This window comes from Physcomitrium patens, chromosome 10 (assembly GCF_059467195.1).
Source record: "Physcomitrium patens ecotype Gransden chromosome 10, ASM5946719v1, whole genome shotgun sequence".
Lineage (NCBI taxonomy): Eukaryota > Viridiplantae > Streptophyta > Bryopsida > Funariales > Funariaceae > Physcomitrium > Physcomitrium patens.
The window spans coordinates 8966975-8980127 of NC_143419.1; the positions used below are offsets into that span (position 1 = coordinate 8966975).

A 13153-nucleotide genomic window follows, 5' to 3' on the forward strand; every position below is an offset into this window, starting at 1 on the left:
GAAAATAAAAATAAAAAATATATAGATAAAATCTCTTCACTATAAAACCTCTTTAATATTGACCTATGGAGCATGCACCTACAATCCACTAAGACACAATAAAACGCTAATAACAAAATAAAAATAAAAAACACAAAATGAAAACATTGGCCCAAACCACAACCAATTTATCCATACCAAAGATTGACAAGAGAATCACATGACAAATGAATGCAAGTTAGAGAGGGTGAGAGATGAAATTGTGTTTTTATCAGCTAATATATCCAACATGGGCAAGAACGAAGCAGCAGCCTCCACAAAGAAAGAGTTCCAAAACCTAACCCTAGCCCTAAGAGTGGGGTGAAGAAGACTCGTTTTCCTTCCTTCATGCTTCACAGACAGGCAATGAATGCCACCACAGATCTCTTTGCTTTCCTTGCTTGCGTGCAGTGTGATGTTTCGTTGTAGTCGGTTTCACTGCCCTGCCGGAATGGATTCCACCATTCGTTGATGGGAAATCAGAGCAAACATTTGGTACCCACCGCAGCATCGCAGTAGTTCGTGCGGGGGTTTTGGGCACCTCGCCTTTTTTAGTCAATCGTCAGCTCAATGTCCGCGTATTTGTTGTGCTGTGTCATCTATGCGGTGTAATCTTAGCTACGACGCTTACGTTTGCTTCTGTCAAGGTACGTCACTATTCTTCGTCAGCCTTGGAGATGCAATAATACTATACAATGCCTCTCAAACTGCGTTCTGTACAGGCAGCGAATGACGGAGTAAGAAGATACAGCGGACTTCGATTGCACAGGGTTGGAGGTGAATAGGAGCGTCAGGAACTGGGTAGTTGCAGGGATCGTTGCTGACTTCGCGGTGTCCCGAGCGGGCTGTTTCAACCGAGTGTGATGTGATAATTTCCGTTTCAAGGGAATAGGTCATGTAAGGGACAATTTGAATGATAAGAGGACGACGCTGGGGCCACTTTACTAGTATTGACGAGTAGAGGAGGGGGTATTGTAGGTCTTGAGGTGCGGAGAGGTTTTGCCAAATGGACACTTCGGTGAACTACCATGCGCAACCGCAGTATGAGGCGCCACAACCACCTCGGCGATTTCACAGCCGTGTGGCGCAGAAGATTGATCGATGGATCTTCCTTTACAACGTTACGACGGGGCTCTACATGCTGGACTGGTGGGAGCGCTGCATCATCAACACTGTCTTCCTCATCTTCCTCGTCGTTGCTGGATATAACAGTAACCACTACTTGCAGATGATTGGTGCGGGGCTGTTGGCGTGGGTGTGGGGGGCTGACTCTGGCAGGGCTGGCCAAGAAGGGTTGCTTGCTGGCAGTGATGATGGAGGAGCTAATGGAGTCATGGGAGTTGGGAGTTGACGATTTAGGGTTTAGACGGACGATGTTTGTGGGTGAAGGTTATGAGTTTCAAGTTACTTTGTAACAATAGGTTTATACTGTACGATGGTGACTATCAATATTTAGGGTTAGAAGAAACTAGGACTTATCGATCTGCGGGTGACGCTGAGTGGCACTGTTTATCTCCACTCAGATAATTTGTATTATTTCATGGAACATATCATTTCATGAGAATTGTGTACAATCTCCATGAAACATAGTTGCAGTTTTTTTTCGTAGTTCTGTCTTGGTTGTGTAAAGAGAACTGTACGGTTGATGCATATGTTCATTGTCGTTGATTGTTGTAGTTGGTTTATCTTAGCTGGGAGTGTGTTATCATGTGCACATACTCTTGTTATTTAGATTTGGACTAGGTTTCTGAAGGTGCTCGCATGCTGAGAAGTATCTGAAAACTTGTCGTGCTGGATCATTAAGTGCTTTGAAGTCATTTTCCATTTTCTGCTTCTCTACGGTATTCTAGTTTTGTATTAGATTTACAGGGATACTGTATTTGGATATTGAATTAAAGTGCAGGATAGTTAATAGGTGGTCTTCACGCACAGGATTGCGAAGAATTTAGTTGCCAGACCATTCCGGTGATCCATGTTTAGATGTTTCTGTCTGTGCAGCTGGTTCACATTTCGAATCGACCTGTTGTTGTTGAGTGTATGATGGTATCTGGATTGCATTGGACAACGGCCCTGTGTACACAGAATCAACTTTCCTAAAGAATGCCAGGAGAACGCTTCGAAGTTGCTTGTGATCTTTCTTCAGAAATGACAGTTAATGCCAGTTTTGATTTTGACACAACAGTCAATGAATACACCCCCCACTACTCACTCCCTACCTCATTTCTGGAGTCATTAACACCTTCGATGATGTCTACTTTGGGAGCTCCTCAAGCTGTTCTCAAGACGGCTGTTTAGTTTTCGAGGTGCACAGTGGTCGGTTTTGCTACCATTAATGACAAATTTTTTGGTTTGCTGTCAAATTTTGATGTGTTGGTTTGCTGGTTTAATGTAAATTTTTAGGTTTCCTTGGGTGAATGTAAGGAAATGTTTTAGTGTTTTTTGATTGTTTGGTATTGCTGTCGCATCTCCTCTACCTGTAGAAGTGTGGGCAAGCATGTGCATAGAAGAAGCATGTTAAGACCAAGAATACTTCTGCGCACACTTCACCTCTACGAGTGTTAATATTACGATGCACAATGTGATCTGAGTACATTTACTAATCAGGTGTCGTTCCTTGCATCCACTGTACTTGATTACCATGAGGTAAATTCACAATCTCCATCGGGTTTCAGATTGGGACACACGTAATGAATGGAATTAGCGGAAAAGATTGCAACTGACGTGACAGGAATGCAAACAGATTCACTGGTGTGAAGGCTAGGGATTTGCTCTCATCCTCCAGGTTTTGACAACCATGCCCGCAGTGCTTTGTGCATGAAAAATGAGATTTATCGATACTTGTCCCGTCCAAATTCCCGATTTTTTTAGAATATTTTTTGTAGGGATCATCTGCTTCGTCTATGTGCTAGAGTGAAATTAGGACGGTATATACTTGAGAACGGCATTCTTTGTTCCTGGCCCTGCGAGATTTGGTTACCGCGTGTTTGAGGAGGACCAGAGTGTTCGTTTAGCTGGTTCTACAAGCTGGGCGATTGAATAGCAACAGTGTATGGCGAGATTTCATCAAGGCTGTGAATAGGAAGTTGGAGCGAAAATAACTTAGCAGGCATGGTTGATAGCAGAGAAGATGCCGCTGAAGAAAGATTTGGTGATGCAGAAGAGGACGCCATGGCGTGCTTGGGGGCTTTCCCTACAAAAGTGAAGGTGGTGGAAGATGCAGCTGAAGAGACGCTGCTGCTCTGGGCATTTCGGAATCCCGTCAGCATCAAACAACATGTGTATGTCTCGCAGGGCTCCTTGGAGCTGCAGCTGGATGCGTGTGGGCAAGTGCTCCACATTATGCAGGCGCCTTCATCTGTGGTAATCCTCTTCCTCATCTGCTGTGACCCCCTTCTAAATCTTACCTTGAATTTCAATTTCTCTGCATTCTGCACTTTTTGAACATCAAAACCTTGTAGCACGCTAACAAGGGTTTAGGGTTTGGGGGATGATAATGGGATGATGAGCAGAACATGCTTGGAGTGACAGGAGGAGTCATGTGGGACAGCGGTGTGGTGCTTGCCAAGCTGCTGGAGCACGCCGTGGACACACAGGGCTTACAATTGCGGGGCAAGAAATGTGTAGAGATAGGAGCTGGCTGTGGGCTTACGGGGTATGCACAAATTATCTTCCTACATATCTGTGGGATATTTTTGCTTCATTTCTGAATTTTATGTGGTCTGTTTGAAGGATGGTGGTGTGATGCTAAGGATTGTCTTTAGCTCATCGTGTTAATGCTTAGAGTTTATCTCGTTTTCGGTTGAAACGAAATCTTCAGTGGGAAGCTATGTGTTCAATAATACTTGCTCTGATAGAGGAATTGGCCATGGGCAGATGTGTCACAGCACTCCTGGGCGCCACTGTAATAATGACAGACATGAGTGACAGACTCCGATTGCTTCAAAAGAACGTAGATGAAAATAGTTACTCCTTATCGAAATCTCATGGAAGTGCTTGTGTTCGAGGTCTCCTGTGGGGAGACCAACCCGACCAAGAAATTGTGGACCCTCTCCCAGATTTTGGTAAGATGTTTCTTATTAAGTTTGCTTATCTCCCGTTTTTGAAAATTTGAGCAATTTCTATGATGAGGTGGTTTTGCAACTGTACTCCCATCTGTTGGAATGCCTGGCGTGTCACTAAGCGCTGAATGCTTTGACGAGGTGTTATGTTATCAAATCCTCGCTCAATTATTTCCGTCTTGTTCTTTGAAGAACCTTGTGTATTTGCTTGTAGAACATATCAAAAAAACGTATATGCACAGCTGACTCTCTGTAAACGATTAATTATCAATGGAAGAGGGTTGGTTCGTTTGAATGAATGTATGATCTTTGAGTCTGTCTATCTTCTGTCTAGGCTCAGAGGTATTATTGGCTACTTGATTCCGCTCGAAATCTTAAGTTCATGACAGCGTGTATCCCATGTTTGCCAACTTGGTTTTATGCAGTATGTTTTTCATATGTTTAAGTAGCATTGCATGCTTATTTCGTTCTTCAAGTGGGTGCAGAATTGCAACACTGATGATAGCCAGTGTGATGTGTGGATAGTTTTGGCTTCAGATGTAATCTACAACGAGAATGTTGTACCGCAACTGCTTCACACGTTGCGTTCATTGACGGGTTCCGACACGACAGTGCTTCTTTCTGGCGAGCTTAGGAATGGTACAGTATATCTCTTCATGCGATGAGTAGTTTAAGCTGCTTTAGGAAATGCTTTACTCATTACTATGCTTAGATTTTGATAATAACCAGTGTTGCAAGAGAATAATACTCGAGTTTAAACCTAAGATGATGACTTGGACATAAACATGTACATTTTCCGCCTGAAGCACCTCAAGCAACACTTCGCTATTGTTAGCTTCGTGTTTTCAGTAAAGCTGCAGAGGAATTAATTAATTTGCAGTCTAATGAAGTCATCATTACTAGTGTGACCAACCTCTTATTCGAATTGAGTCTGGAATTAATGCTTTGTCTTGCCAAACTTAACAATGTGAACTTCTTTCGTTCCACAGATGCGGTGCTAGAGTGTTTCTTCAGACTTGCTTTGGAAGACTTTACCATAGGCAGAGTGCTTGAAGCAGACTTGCATCCAGATTACTGCAACCCCAGAGTCGCAGTGTACGTGCTTGTCAGAAAAACTGAAACCAGGTTCGCATGTCTCGTTGCTCATGAACTTTCACCTTGCCATTCTCGTGAACACTTAGATTGAGTTCAGGTTTACGAAGTCCTCGAAAAGAATGCAATTATATGGAAGCACGACAACCGTGTCTACTTCAATGTCTGAGTGGGGGTCTGTTTGTCCTGTAGTCGTGGGACTTGCCTCCTGAACCCACTGAAATGGATCGGTTTGTGAAGGCATATTTTTGTTAAAGGAGGGTAAAAGCAGTTTCTTAAGTCTGACTGATGTTCCAGGTTGATTGACGACAACCCGTGGACAAGGCGAGATTCATCATGATTTTAGGAGAGTCAAGAGCTCCAAAATTACACCTTTTCTGGAGAAATTTGCTGGAGAGGTGGCGTTTTGGCTCACCCCAATTGGAAACCTTCGTGTTCAGGTTAGATTGTAGTCTTGAGCACTCACGTTCCAGAACCTTTGGCGATTGAAACACACTTTTATGTTTTCGATTTAATAGCCTTGCAAAATTCCTGGAATACTTGCTTGTTGTTTAGGGTCTCTGTCTTGTCGAAGGAAATCCCATGGCCTCTTAATCACAATTATAACTATACAACCTTTGCTCATATTTAGGTTGTTGTAGAGAAAACTATGGTCAAGGTTGACAAAGTTTGTTATACAATGGTGTATTAGGTTGGTTTTCAGGGAGAGGGGGGATTATCATTTGATTTTGGAATAGGGCCTTAGATTTTGTTTTGGTACATAGAATCTTAATGGTTTTCATTTAGAGGGAAAACAAAGCTTAAAAGAAATGTTTTCTCACAACTTTGAATTACTACTAACACTAATGGTTTAAAATAACACCAAAGAATTGTAAACTTTTGTTTTCAACATTTTTATACATCCCAATCTATTTTAACACATTGTATTATATTGTTTGAGAAATAAAATAAGAACTTGCATAGGATCTTAATTGAACTTAAAATTATAATTTTTAATGTTAAAAATTATGATTCAATTTTTTATTGTTACAAAGGTGTTAATTGTTACACTGCTGATTAATGAATATTTAAAGCATTTCAAAGTATAGTAGTACTGTGATATAATTAGCACCCAATTGATATATAATTTCAATTTTAGGTCCAACACAATATTTATGTTTTGGAAGTGGATTTCAATTCTCAATGATTCTAATTTTTGTAGTGATTTTCACCATCACTAGTGATTTATCTTACATGTGTAATTATGACACTATCAATTTTATGTGTAATTATAAGAGCTCCCCTAATTTTATTTCTTTGTTACCTATGTCCAAAACAGTTGGCACAGAATCTCTAATATTATTTTAAAATTTAGGTCTTCAAGGATTCTTAATGATATAGCCTTGCAATAAAACAACATTGATAGACTCTGTAAGACATTCTTACATGAATTTAAAAAAAGAAAAGAAAAATTTAAAAGGTCTGTTTTAGTTTTTCTTCTCACTTTCATCTCTTCTTCTATATAGATAAATTAAAATCTTTAAACTATTGTTCATTTGATGGTTAAATATTCTTTGGTTGATCTTATAATTTTAGTTCTCATTTCATTTAATTTTTTTAGATTAGGTACAAAAAATAGTATTCATGAATAATACAACTATTAGTTGATTCTCTTAATTTTTTTATTTCAATAAATTCTAAGAAAGTTAACACTTCTGAAATGATTTATTAGTCTTGTTTCTTATAATAATCTCTTCTTTTAATAATTCATAACCTTAACTATATATCTTATATCAAAATCATTTATATTATTATAGATTTTAAAATCACTTGTTCTATTGCCTTGTACTTTATTCTACTGAAACTGTACAAATTCAACTTATTTAAAGACATTTCTTGATTTTTTAATACAATAAGTAATTTTTATAAAATAATAATGTTTGCATTCAATTAAAATTCTACTAACTATAAAAAAAGAGTTGTCTGATTTTTTTGATTGTATATAGACAAAGTAATAACAATACATGTCAATGATTACTAGAATTGAAGAAATCCAATTGTTTATTAAAAGTTTGTAGTTGTTAGACTTCTTTAATTTACAAAGTTTTAATTTGAAATCTTTAAGTGGAGATATAACTATTTTTAAAAACTGTAAGGGATTTTCTTTTATACTTAGAAGATAGGTTTTAAATCCTTTGATTGGTTGAAATTGAGAAATATTATTTAATTGGCTTTATAATTAGAAAAATTAGTCAACAAGACATTATGTGGAAAAGATGTGTGTGTTCTTTTCTTTAAATCTTTTTTTTGAGACAATTAGCATTGATTCCCAAAGTTTGCAATAAACCTATTTCAAAAGGTGGTTTTTACAAAAAGGAATTAGAAGATTTGACAGTTTTTATTAACTATAGTCAGTAAAAGTAAACTTAATTGTATATTTATTTGCATTTGTTGAACTTTTTAGAGACCAGACACAAGCTAAAAAAGAATGATTCAATCCATTTTATAGTCGCTTCTTACTTTTTACTATTATTAAATTATATTAAAATGACATATATATAAAGACGTACTAAGTGCCATGAATTGTATCTTAGGAAAATTTTAAAAGCAAAGAAGTAGTCCAGCTTTGAGTGCCCTAAATGGGACTCATTGCACAACTCACAGACTTCAAAAAACTGCCAATGAAACAATAGCCACAACAAGCCACTATTTCCTCCTGCCACTTCAAATGAAATCACCGCTACAAGCTCCTTGCATTTAGCAACAGTTTTATTATCCTTTTTCCAGACATCTGGTACATACATTTAACAGCCACATGACAATATTCACAATTTAACGAGTCATGAGAGCATATATATATATATATATATATATATATGTATATATAAATATAAAGGAAAAGAAAAAACTTTTTTAAAAGGCAAAGGTGTAGCCCAGCTACGAGTTTCCCTACCAATCTTCTACGTTGTTTCGAAGAGAAGGCTCCCACGACCACCTCGGACAATTGGGTATCCTAGAATACAAAAAAGCACAAAAGACTACAAAGCAATCGGATGGGCCAGTGTGGTGGAAACATGCATGAATCCCCTTTGGAATCAGACCATGTTTATTTGTGACATGCCTAGTGAAGTGAAGTGGGTGAAAAAAGCAGGAGAAGGAGAAGGAGAAGGAGGGTGATGGTGGTGGTGCTGCTGCAATCCAGCCTGAGTCCAGGTTTTCATGAGTTGGACAACAGATTTAGCTGCTGAAAAAATTGCGAAGGAATAGGTTGTGAAGGTGAGAAGCAAAAGAGAGTAAGACAGGATTGTGTTGCATAGCATGGCATTGGAATGAAGGAAAAGAGGAGGATCAGGTGCTGGAGAACTGTTGCATCAACGTTGTTGCTGCTGTTGCTGCTGCTCCCAGCCGAAGGCGTTCAGATCCAGCCCACCTGTGTTGTTATTGTTGTTGCCGTTTAGATCGAGTGGGGATCCTTCCGACTTCACACACGCGGATGATGTCACCTTTCGGCTCTGCGCCGCCGCCTGAAATGTGCCGTGACACGCCGCAGCAGAGGGCCAAGTGTAGCCTCCTGTGCTTGCGCTGGTGGTGGTGGTGGTGGTAGTGTCGCGGTGGTCTGCGAGGATGGAAGTTTTGCTTGCTGGAGGCCTCTCGAAGGCTGAACCTGAGACGCCTTTCTCCACCATGAACGCTCCTTGACTGGAACTGTTGCTAACTCTTTCTGTAATCCCCCACTCCCATATCCCATCAATCAATCAGACTGCCGATAATTGCATTCCACGATGAGGATCATTCCTTCATTTCTGACATTATTGCAAGCATGTCAGCGTGTAGACCATTTTCGGCCACCTGCGCGCCTGCCGGCACTGAGCAGGAGAAGATCCTTGCACTGGAGGATCATTCTTGTGGCATTTTTTCCAAGATGACAGTTAAACTGCCAAAGACTGGTTCACAGGACTGTAGGCTTACATCCAACAAGCTATCGAGCTGGAACATGCTCACAATGAGCATAATTGGAAATCCAGCCAATGTATTTGCTGCATAGTATGGCCGATGTACGAGCAGCATAATGGAAATAGATTCTTACCGTTACCATAATCGTGAACAAGGAAGAAAAAAAGTGAAGTAGATATCAGAGTTGTGGCCTAACCTGTAACGGCCTGGTGTTCGTCCCCACTGTCATCCTGGTCTGCAGGGAGATTCGATAGGAAAGACTTCTGGGACGAGGCCCCTGACTGTATACAGTGTGACTGCTGCTGCTGCCGCAGGTTATGGGCAGCAGGTGTGATAACAGCTTGAGTGTCAGCGGAACCATGCTTCTGGGATAGCTCAGGAGGGTTCAAACCTGGCAACTTGATGGATTCAAAAGCTGGTTTTGGAATTTCATAATCAATGACTTTGGAAGCAAGTTCCGTGAGCTCTTCATGGGCTAATTTCAGGACTGGAGATGTCGAAGTGTGGTCTGCTAGAGTTTCTTTCGCCTTCTCCAAGATGGATTGTAAATACTTCCCCTGCTCCTCGATCCGCTGTTGGAGTTGTTTTTGAACCTCGAGCTGCTCTTGCAGTCGAATTTGGGCAGCCATTTGAAGCTGTAGAGCTTCATTTACGTTAACATACTTACTGCGTACATCAACGAGAATGTTAGTTGTATCCATGGTTTACAAATACCATGACACAATTGGTCAAACCTAACGCTTCTTATCAGCCTCTAAACGTAGTAAGATTTCTTTACAATCTAAAGCTACAGGTATCACACAGTTTCAAACCAATAAGTTGCGGTTTTATTATCCACCGCGTTGTCAGATGACTGATGACTGTCAGATGACATTTTCGTGATTGCGAGATCATAATGAAATTAGCCTCTAACCGCTGCCACGTAGCAGAAGAGATATAGAAACAGAACAAAAGTGACTACATACCCTTGGGGATTCGGTAGGTTTGCAGGTGAGAGTTTACTGTCAGACGACGACCCTTTCAGGTGTGAAGAACCTGGAATTTTTTTCACAAATCATTATGAGCATGATTCATCAGCCAGTTAGAACTTACAAAAAATCCAAAACAACAAATTCTACCAAAATCTGCATTGAAATGTTACCGTGAGCAGCATTTTTTATCGCTTCATGGGACTCTCTCTGCATGTGCTTCCCAAGCCTGAACTTCTGCAAGCCAAAAACATATGACCGTACTTAGTTGGTGAGACTTCTCGAAGTCAAAAAACAGTTCTTAAATATTCAAATATTGACGGGCACCAACTGCACCCGCCGCTGGTTCAAGTAGCTAGGGTGAAGAAGGTAACATATAGCAGAAAACTCACTTGCAGATGGCTTTTTAGATGATAAAGTGTGAGGCCCTTGACGCTCATCACTCGCATCACGGATTTTGGTGTTGCCTCTGCATCATTGAATCAAAACAGTAATTAATATTTGCGTAACTTCAACGTACGTGAGGAAGCAATTGTTGAACCATTTACCAGCTCAAGAAAACGTTATTTTGGAAAACCATCTTTTGTCGAAAGTAAACCTGATCACATGCTCAATCTCGATTTACACCAGTAATACATGCAGAAGTGGCATACGGCAATGCTTCAGCAAGGTATGCTGATTTTTATCAGACTAGAGTTTTGTGATTACTCCACCAATTCTAATTTTATCGTAGCGGCGATAATCTGCTTATGGAGGGACAGCATTCCGCACAAAAAACTCCAGTAAGACATAATAAAACTGAACTGAACTGAACGATCATATCTGCGAGGTCTTGAGGTTAAAACTGATGTAAAATACGATGTGTGGTGTTGCTTCATTTTCATGCTATCATCCTGAGACATGTGACTGTTGGAGCATGACGATCATTATTGACCATATAGCTGGGTGAAATCATTTTCGAGAATAGGCTCTCCACAAATCAAGACAAAGCTTTCACTACATGATAAAATAAGCGGTCCAGATGAATTCACCACAAAGAGAAACACTTGAAACAGCTCAAAACTCTAAGTGTCAAATCTTTAGGACATGCGAATTATCGGTCGGATTTGCCGAGTCAACACTTTTTTGAGAGCTAACACGATGAACACATCGCAACAAACACTTGTGAAGAACTTGAGGATAATGAGTGTAAAAGATAGGAGAGGAACTTACTGTCAGCGCCACCTAGCTGGTTTACAGCATCCACAAAACGCTCGTGCAGCTCGGGAGTCCATCGAAGCCGAGGCTTAGGGTCTGTAGGGCTCAAATCGCCAGACATTGGGGAAGCGTACATAGATGGGCCTCTGTCTTCAAGGAGCATAATTTGCTGATGCATGTGTGAACTCAATCCAGGGCTTACGTACTTCTTCATTTGATACATTGACAAGATATGTTCTAATATAATCGCCTCACCGATTGCGGTACCGGAACTGGTGTAAATACTTCAGTCGAATTTAGAAAGTAAAGGTTGGAATAAGTCGTAACCTCGTTATAGCTAGACTTCACTACGCGCTTGCGTCGCTATGGTCGGGAGATAACTTTCGAAAGTAGAAGGTCGGAGAGGAAACTTGTGGTTCCACTACCTCTGGAAAGTCCCTTGATACTTTAGCATACACCGTGACGTTTCTGAAGTGAACTGCAGTGCCCACAACCTACACAACGACGAAAAGAATCATTCGCTACGTAGTAATCGAGAGCCATTTGTGATCGGCGGAACCAAAGGGCTCGGATCTAAGAGATGACCTCGCCAAAGTGCATAACCACGTACTCGCCGAACTTGGAGATAGGGTGACTGTAGGGAGCTATTGCGATTTCCTTGAGAGCGCCCTCACAACACCGAAGAGAAAACACGTGCTCAAATAATCTCAGGAGAACGGATACGAGGAGCACAGTAAGACAAAAACCATGAGAACTCCTGTAATGTACCATATGCTGCAAGAGAGGACACTAGCAGGCTTTGAAGAATCGGATCAGCCACGCCAATTTATGAATGGTGGAAGGTGGATCATGCCCAACCAGATCCTCTACACTTGATTCCTTATTCTCAGCAGCTAGGCTCTCCAGTCGAAAACAGCCGCTTGGAGACCGATCCACTCCTCACAAACCCTGGAAACTTGGAAGCCACATCGTCATATTCCCGGACGAGGAAGAGTTGGCCAACTCCTTCCTCGTCTACCCCGTGAGCAGTTCTCCACGACTCCACAGCTACGGGATGAATCCAAGTGCGGTCATCAACACACTGCACAGCCGCTGGGAAGAATGCAGAACGCACTGGCACTACCAGAACCAGTTCAGTAACCTAATTGCAAAACTCGCCAGTCATCGATAAAACAAAGAAACAAGAAACTAACTGGAACGTCTCGACAACGCCACCTCTGATCACGCCGACACCAATACCTAGCCCCCATAAACGTCCAGTGGATCAAATCCCACTCCTGAGAGACCTCCTCTTCTGGACGCGCGGTATCGCAGTTGATAAGATCCGTGTTGCGGTTAGGGGACCATTAAGATTCCTCCCGGATACGTAATCTTTCGCTGAATCTCGACAGGCAAAGTCTTATCCACGAAACCATGAGTCCGAATCGCAACTGAGCAACTAGCGTAGCGTGGAGGGGGGGAGCCAGGTTGCAGGTACGCGAGAACTGGGTGCAGGAGAGAATGAGTCTTCAAATCGATGAGATCTAGGCTTCCGAATGCTCCTCGCTGGTGACTGACAAGTAGGGCAATATAAAGTAGAGAGAAATAATTTATACATATTATATCTAGAAAAGTAAATAAAGACGATTTGGGTCAGGCGTAAGCCTGTGACGTGCACCTCCGATGCGGCTGCGGGCGCTGCCCCCTGCCCACACCCAAAAGAGTAGGCCTGCCCTTACCGACTAGTCTAGTCTAGTCTGATCTGCTCAGCTCAGCGTCTCGACCACGTTTTGTAGCTTATCGCCTTGAAGCGGAGAGCGACACCATGCACAAGCAAGGCATGACTGCAACTGACTCCCTGACTGCTGTTGCTGGCTACTGCTGTTCCTGCTTCTGCCAAGGAGGAGA

At 41.4% G+C, this 13153-nt stretch overlaps 3 protein-coding genes across 8 annotated transcripts; 2 read left to right on the top strand and 1 right to left on the bottom strand.

The window, feature by feature from the left end:
- Positions 1–363: 363 nt before the first annotated feature.
- LOC112287909 (uncharacterized) lies at positions 364–1626 on the top strand. 3 transcript variants are annotated; one of them, XM_090253681.1, is made up of 2 exons: positions 364–381; positions 741–1626. In XM_090253681.1, exon 2 carries the CDS (start codon positions 1025–1027, stop codon positions 1367–1369), a length of 345 nt encoding a protein of 114 aa, XP_090109807.1. In that variant the 5' UTR covers positions 364–381; positions 741–1024; the 3' UTR covers positions 1370–1626. The 3 variants fall into 3 exon arrangements, with proteins under 3 accessions (XP_090109807.1, XP_024387295.1, XP_024387296.1); XM_024531527.3 differs by having other exon boundaries at positions 379–665; XM_024531528.3 differs by lacking the exon at positions 364–381 and adding an exon at positions 388–665 and having other exon boundaries at positions 997–1626.
- A 250-nt stretch (positions 1627–1876) lies between these two features.
- LOC112287908 (uncharacterized) lies at positions 1877–6044 on the top strand. Of its 4 annotated transcripts, none has more exons than XM_024531523.3 (8): positions 1877–2331; positions 2691–2800; positions 3176–3378; positions 3528–3670; positions 3892–4079; positions 4602–4715; positions 5066–5201; positions 5466–6044. In XM_024531523.3, the coding sequence occupies exons 3-8, from the start codon at positions 3187–3189 to the stop codon at positions 5506–5508; spliced, it is 816 nt and encodes a 271-aa protein (XP_024387291.1). In that variant the 5' UTR covers positions 1877–2331; positions 2691–2800; positions 3176–3186; the 3' UTR covers positions 5509–6044. The 4 variants fall into 4 exon arrangements, with proteins under 4 accessions (XP_024387291.1, XP_090109806.1, XP_024387294.1 ...); XM_090253680.1 differs by lacking the exon at positions 1877–2331 and adding an exon at positions 2365–2661 and having other exon boundaries at positions 2759–2800; XM_024531526.3 differs by lacking the exons at positions 1877–2331; positions 2691–2800 and adding an exon at positions 2365–2661.
- A 1934-nt stretch (positions 6045–7978) lies between these two features.
- LOC112287742 (protein PHR1-LIKE 2) lies at positions 7979–11890 on the bottom strand. Its single transcript, XM_024531087.3, has 6 exons — positions 11282–11890; positions 10462–10538; positions 10243–10306; positions 10067–10136; positions 9298–9767; positions 7979–8868 (listed from the first exon to the last, which is right to left on the bottom strand). Exons 1-6 carry the CDS (start codon positions 11487–11489, stop codon positions 8519–8521), a joined length of 1239 nt encoding a protein of 412 aa, XP_024386855.1. The 5' UTR covers positions 11490–11890; the 3' UTR covers positions 7979–8518.
- Positions 11891–13153: the final 1263 nt, after the last annotated feature.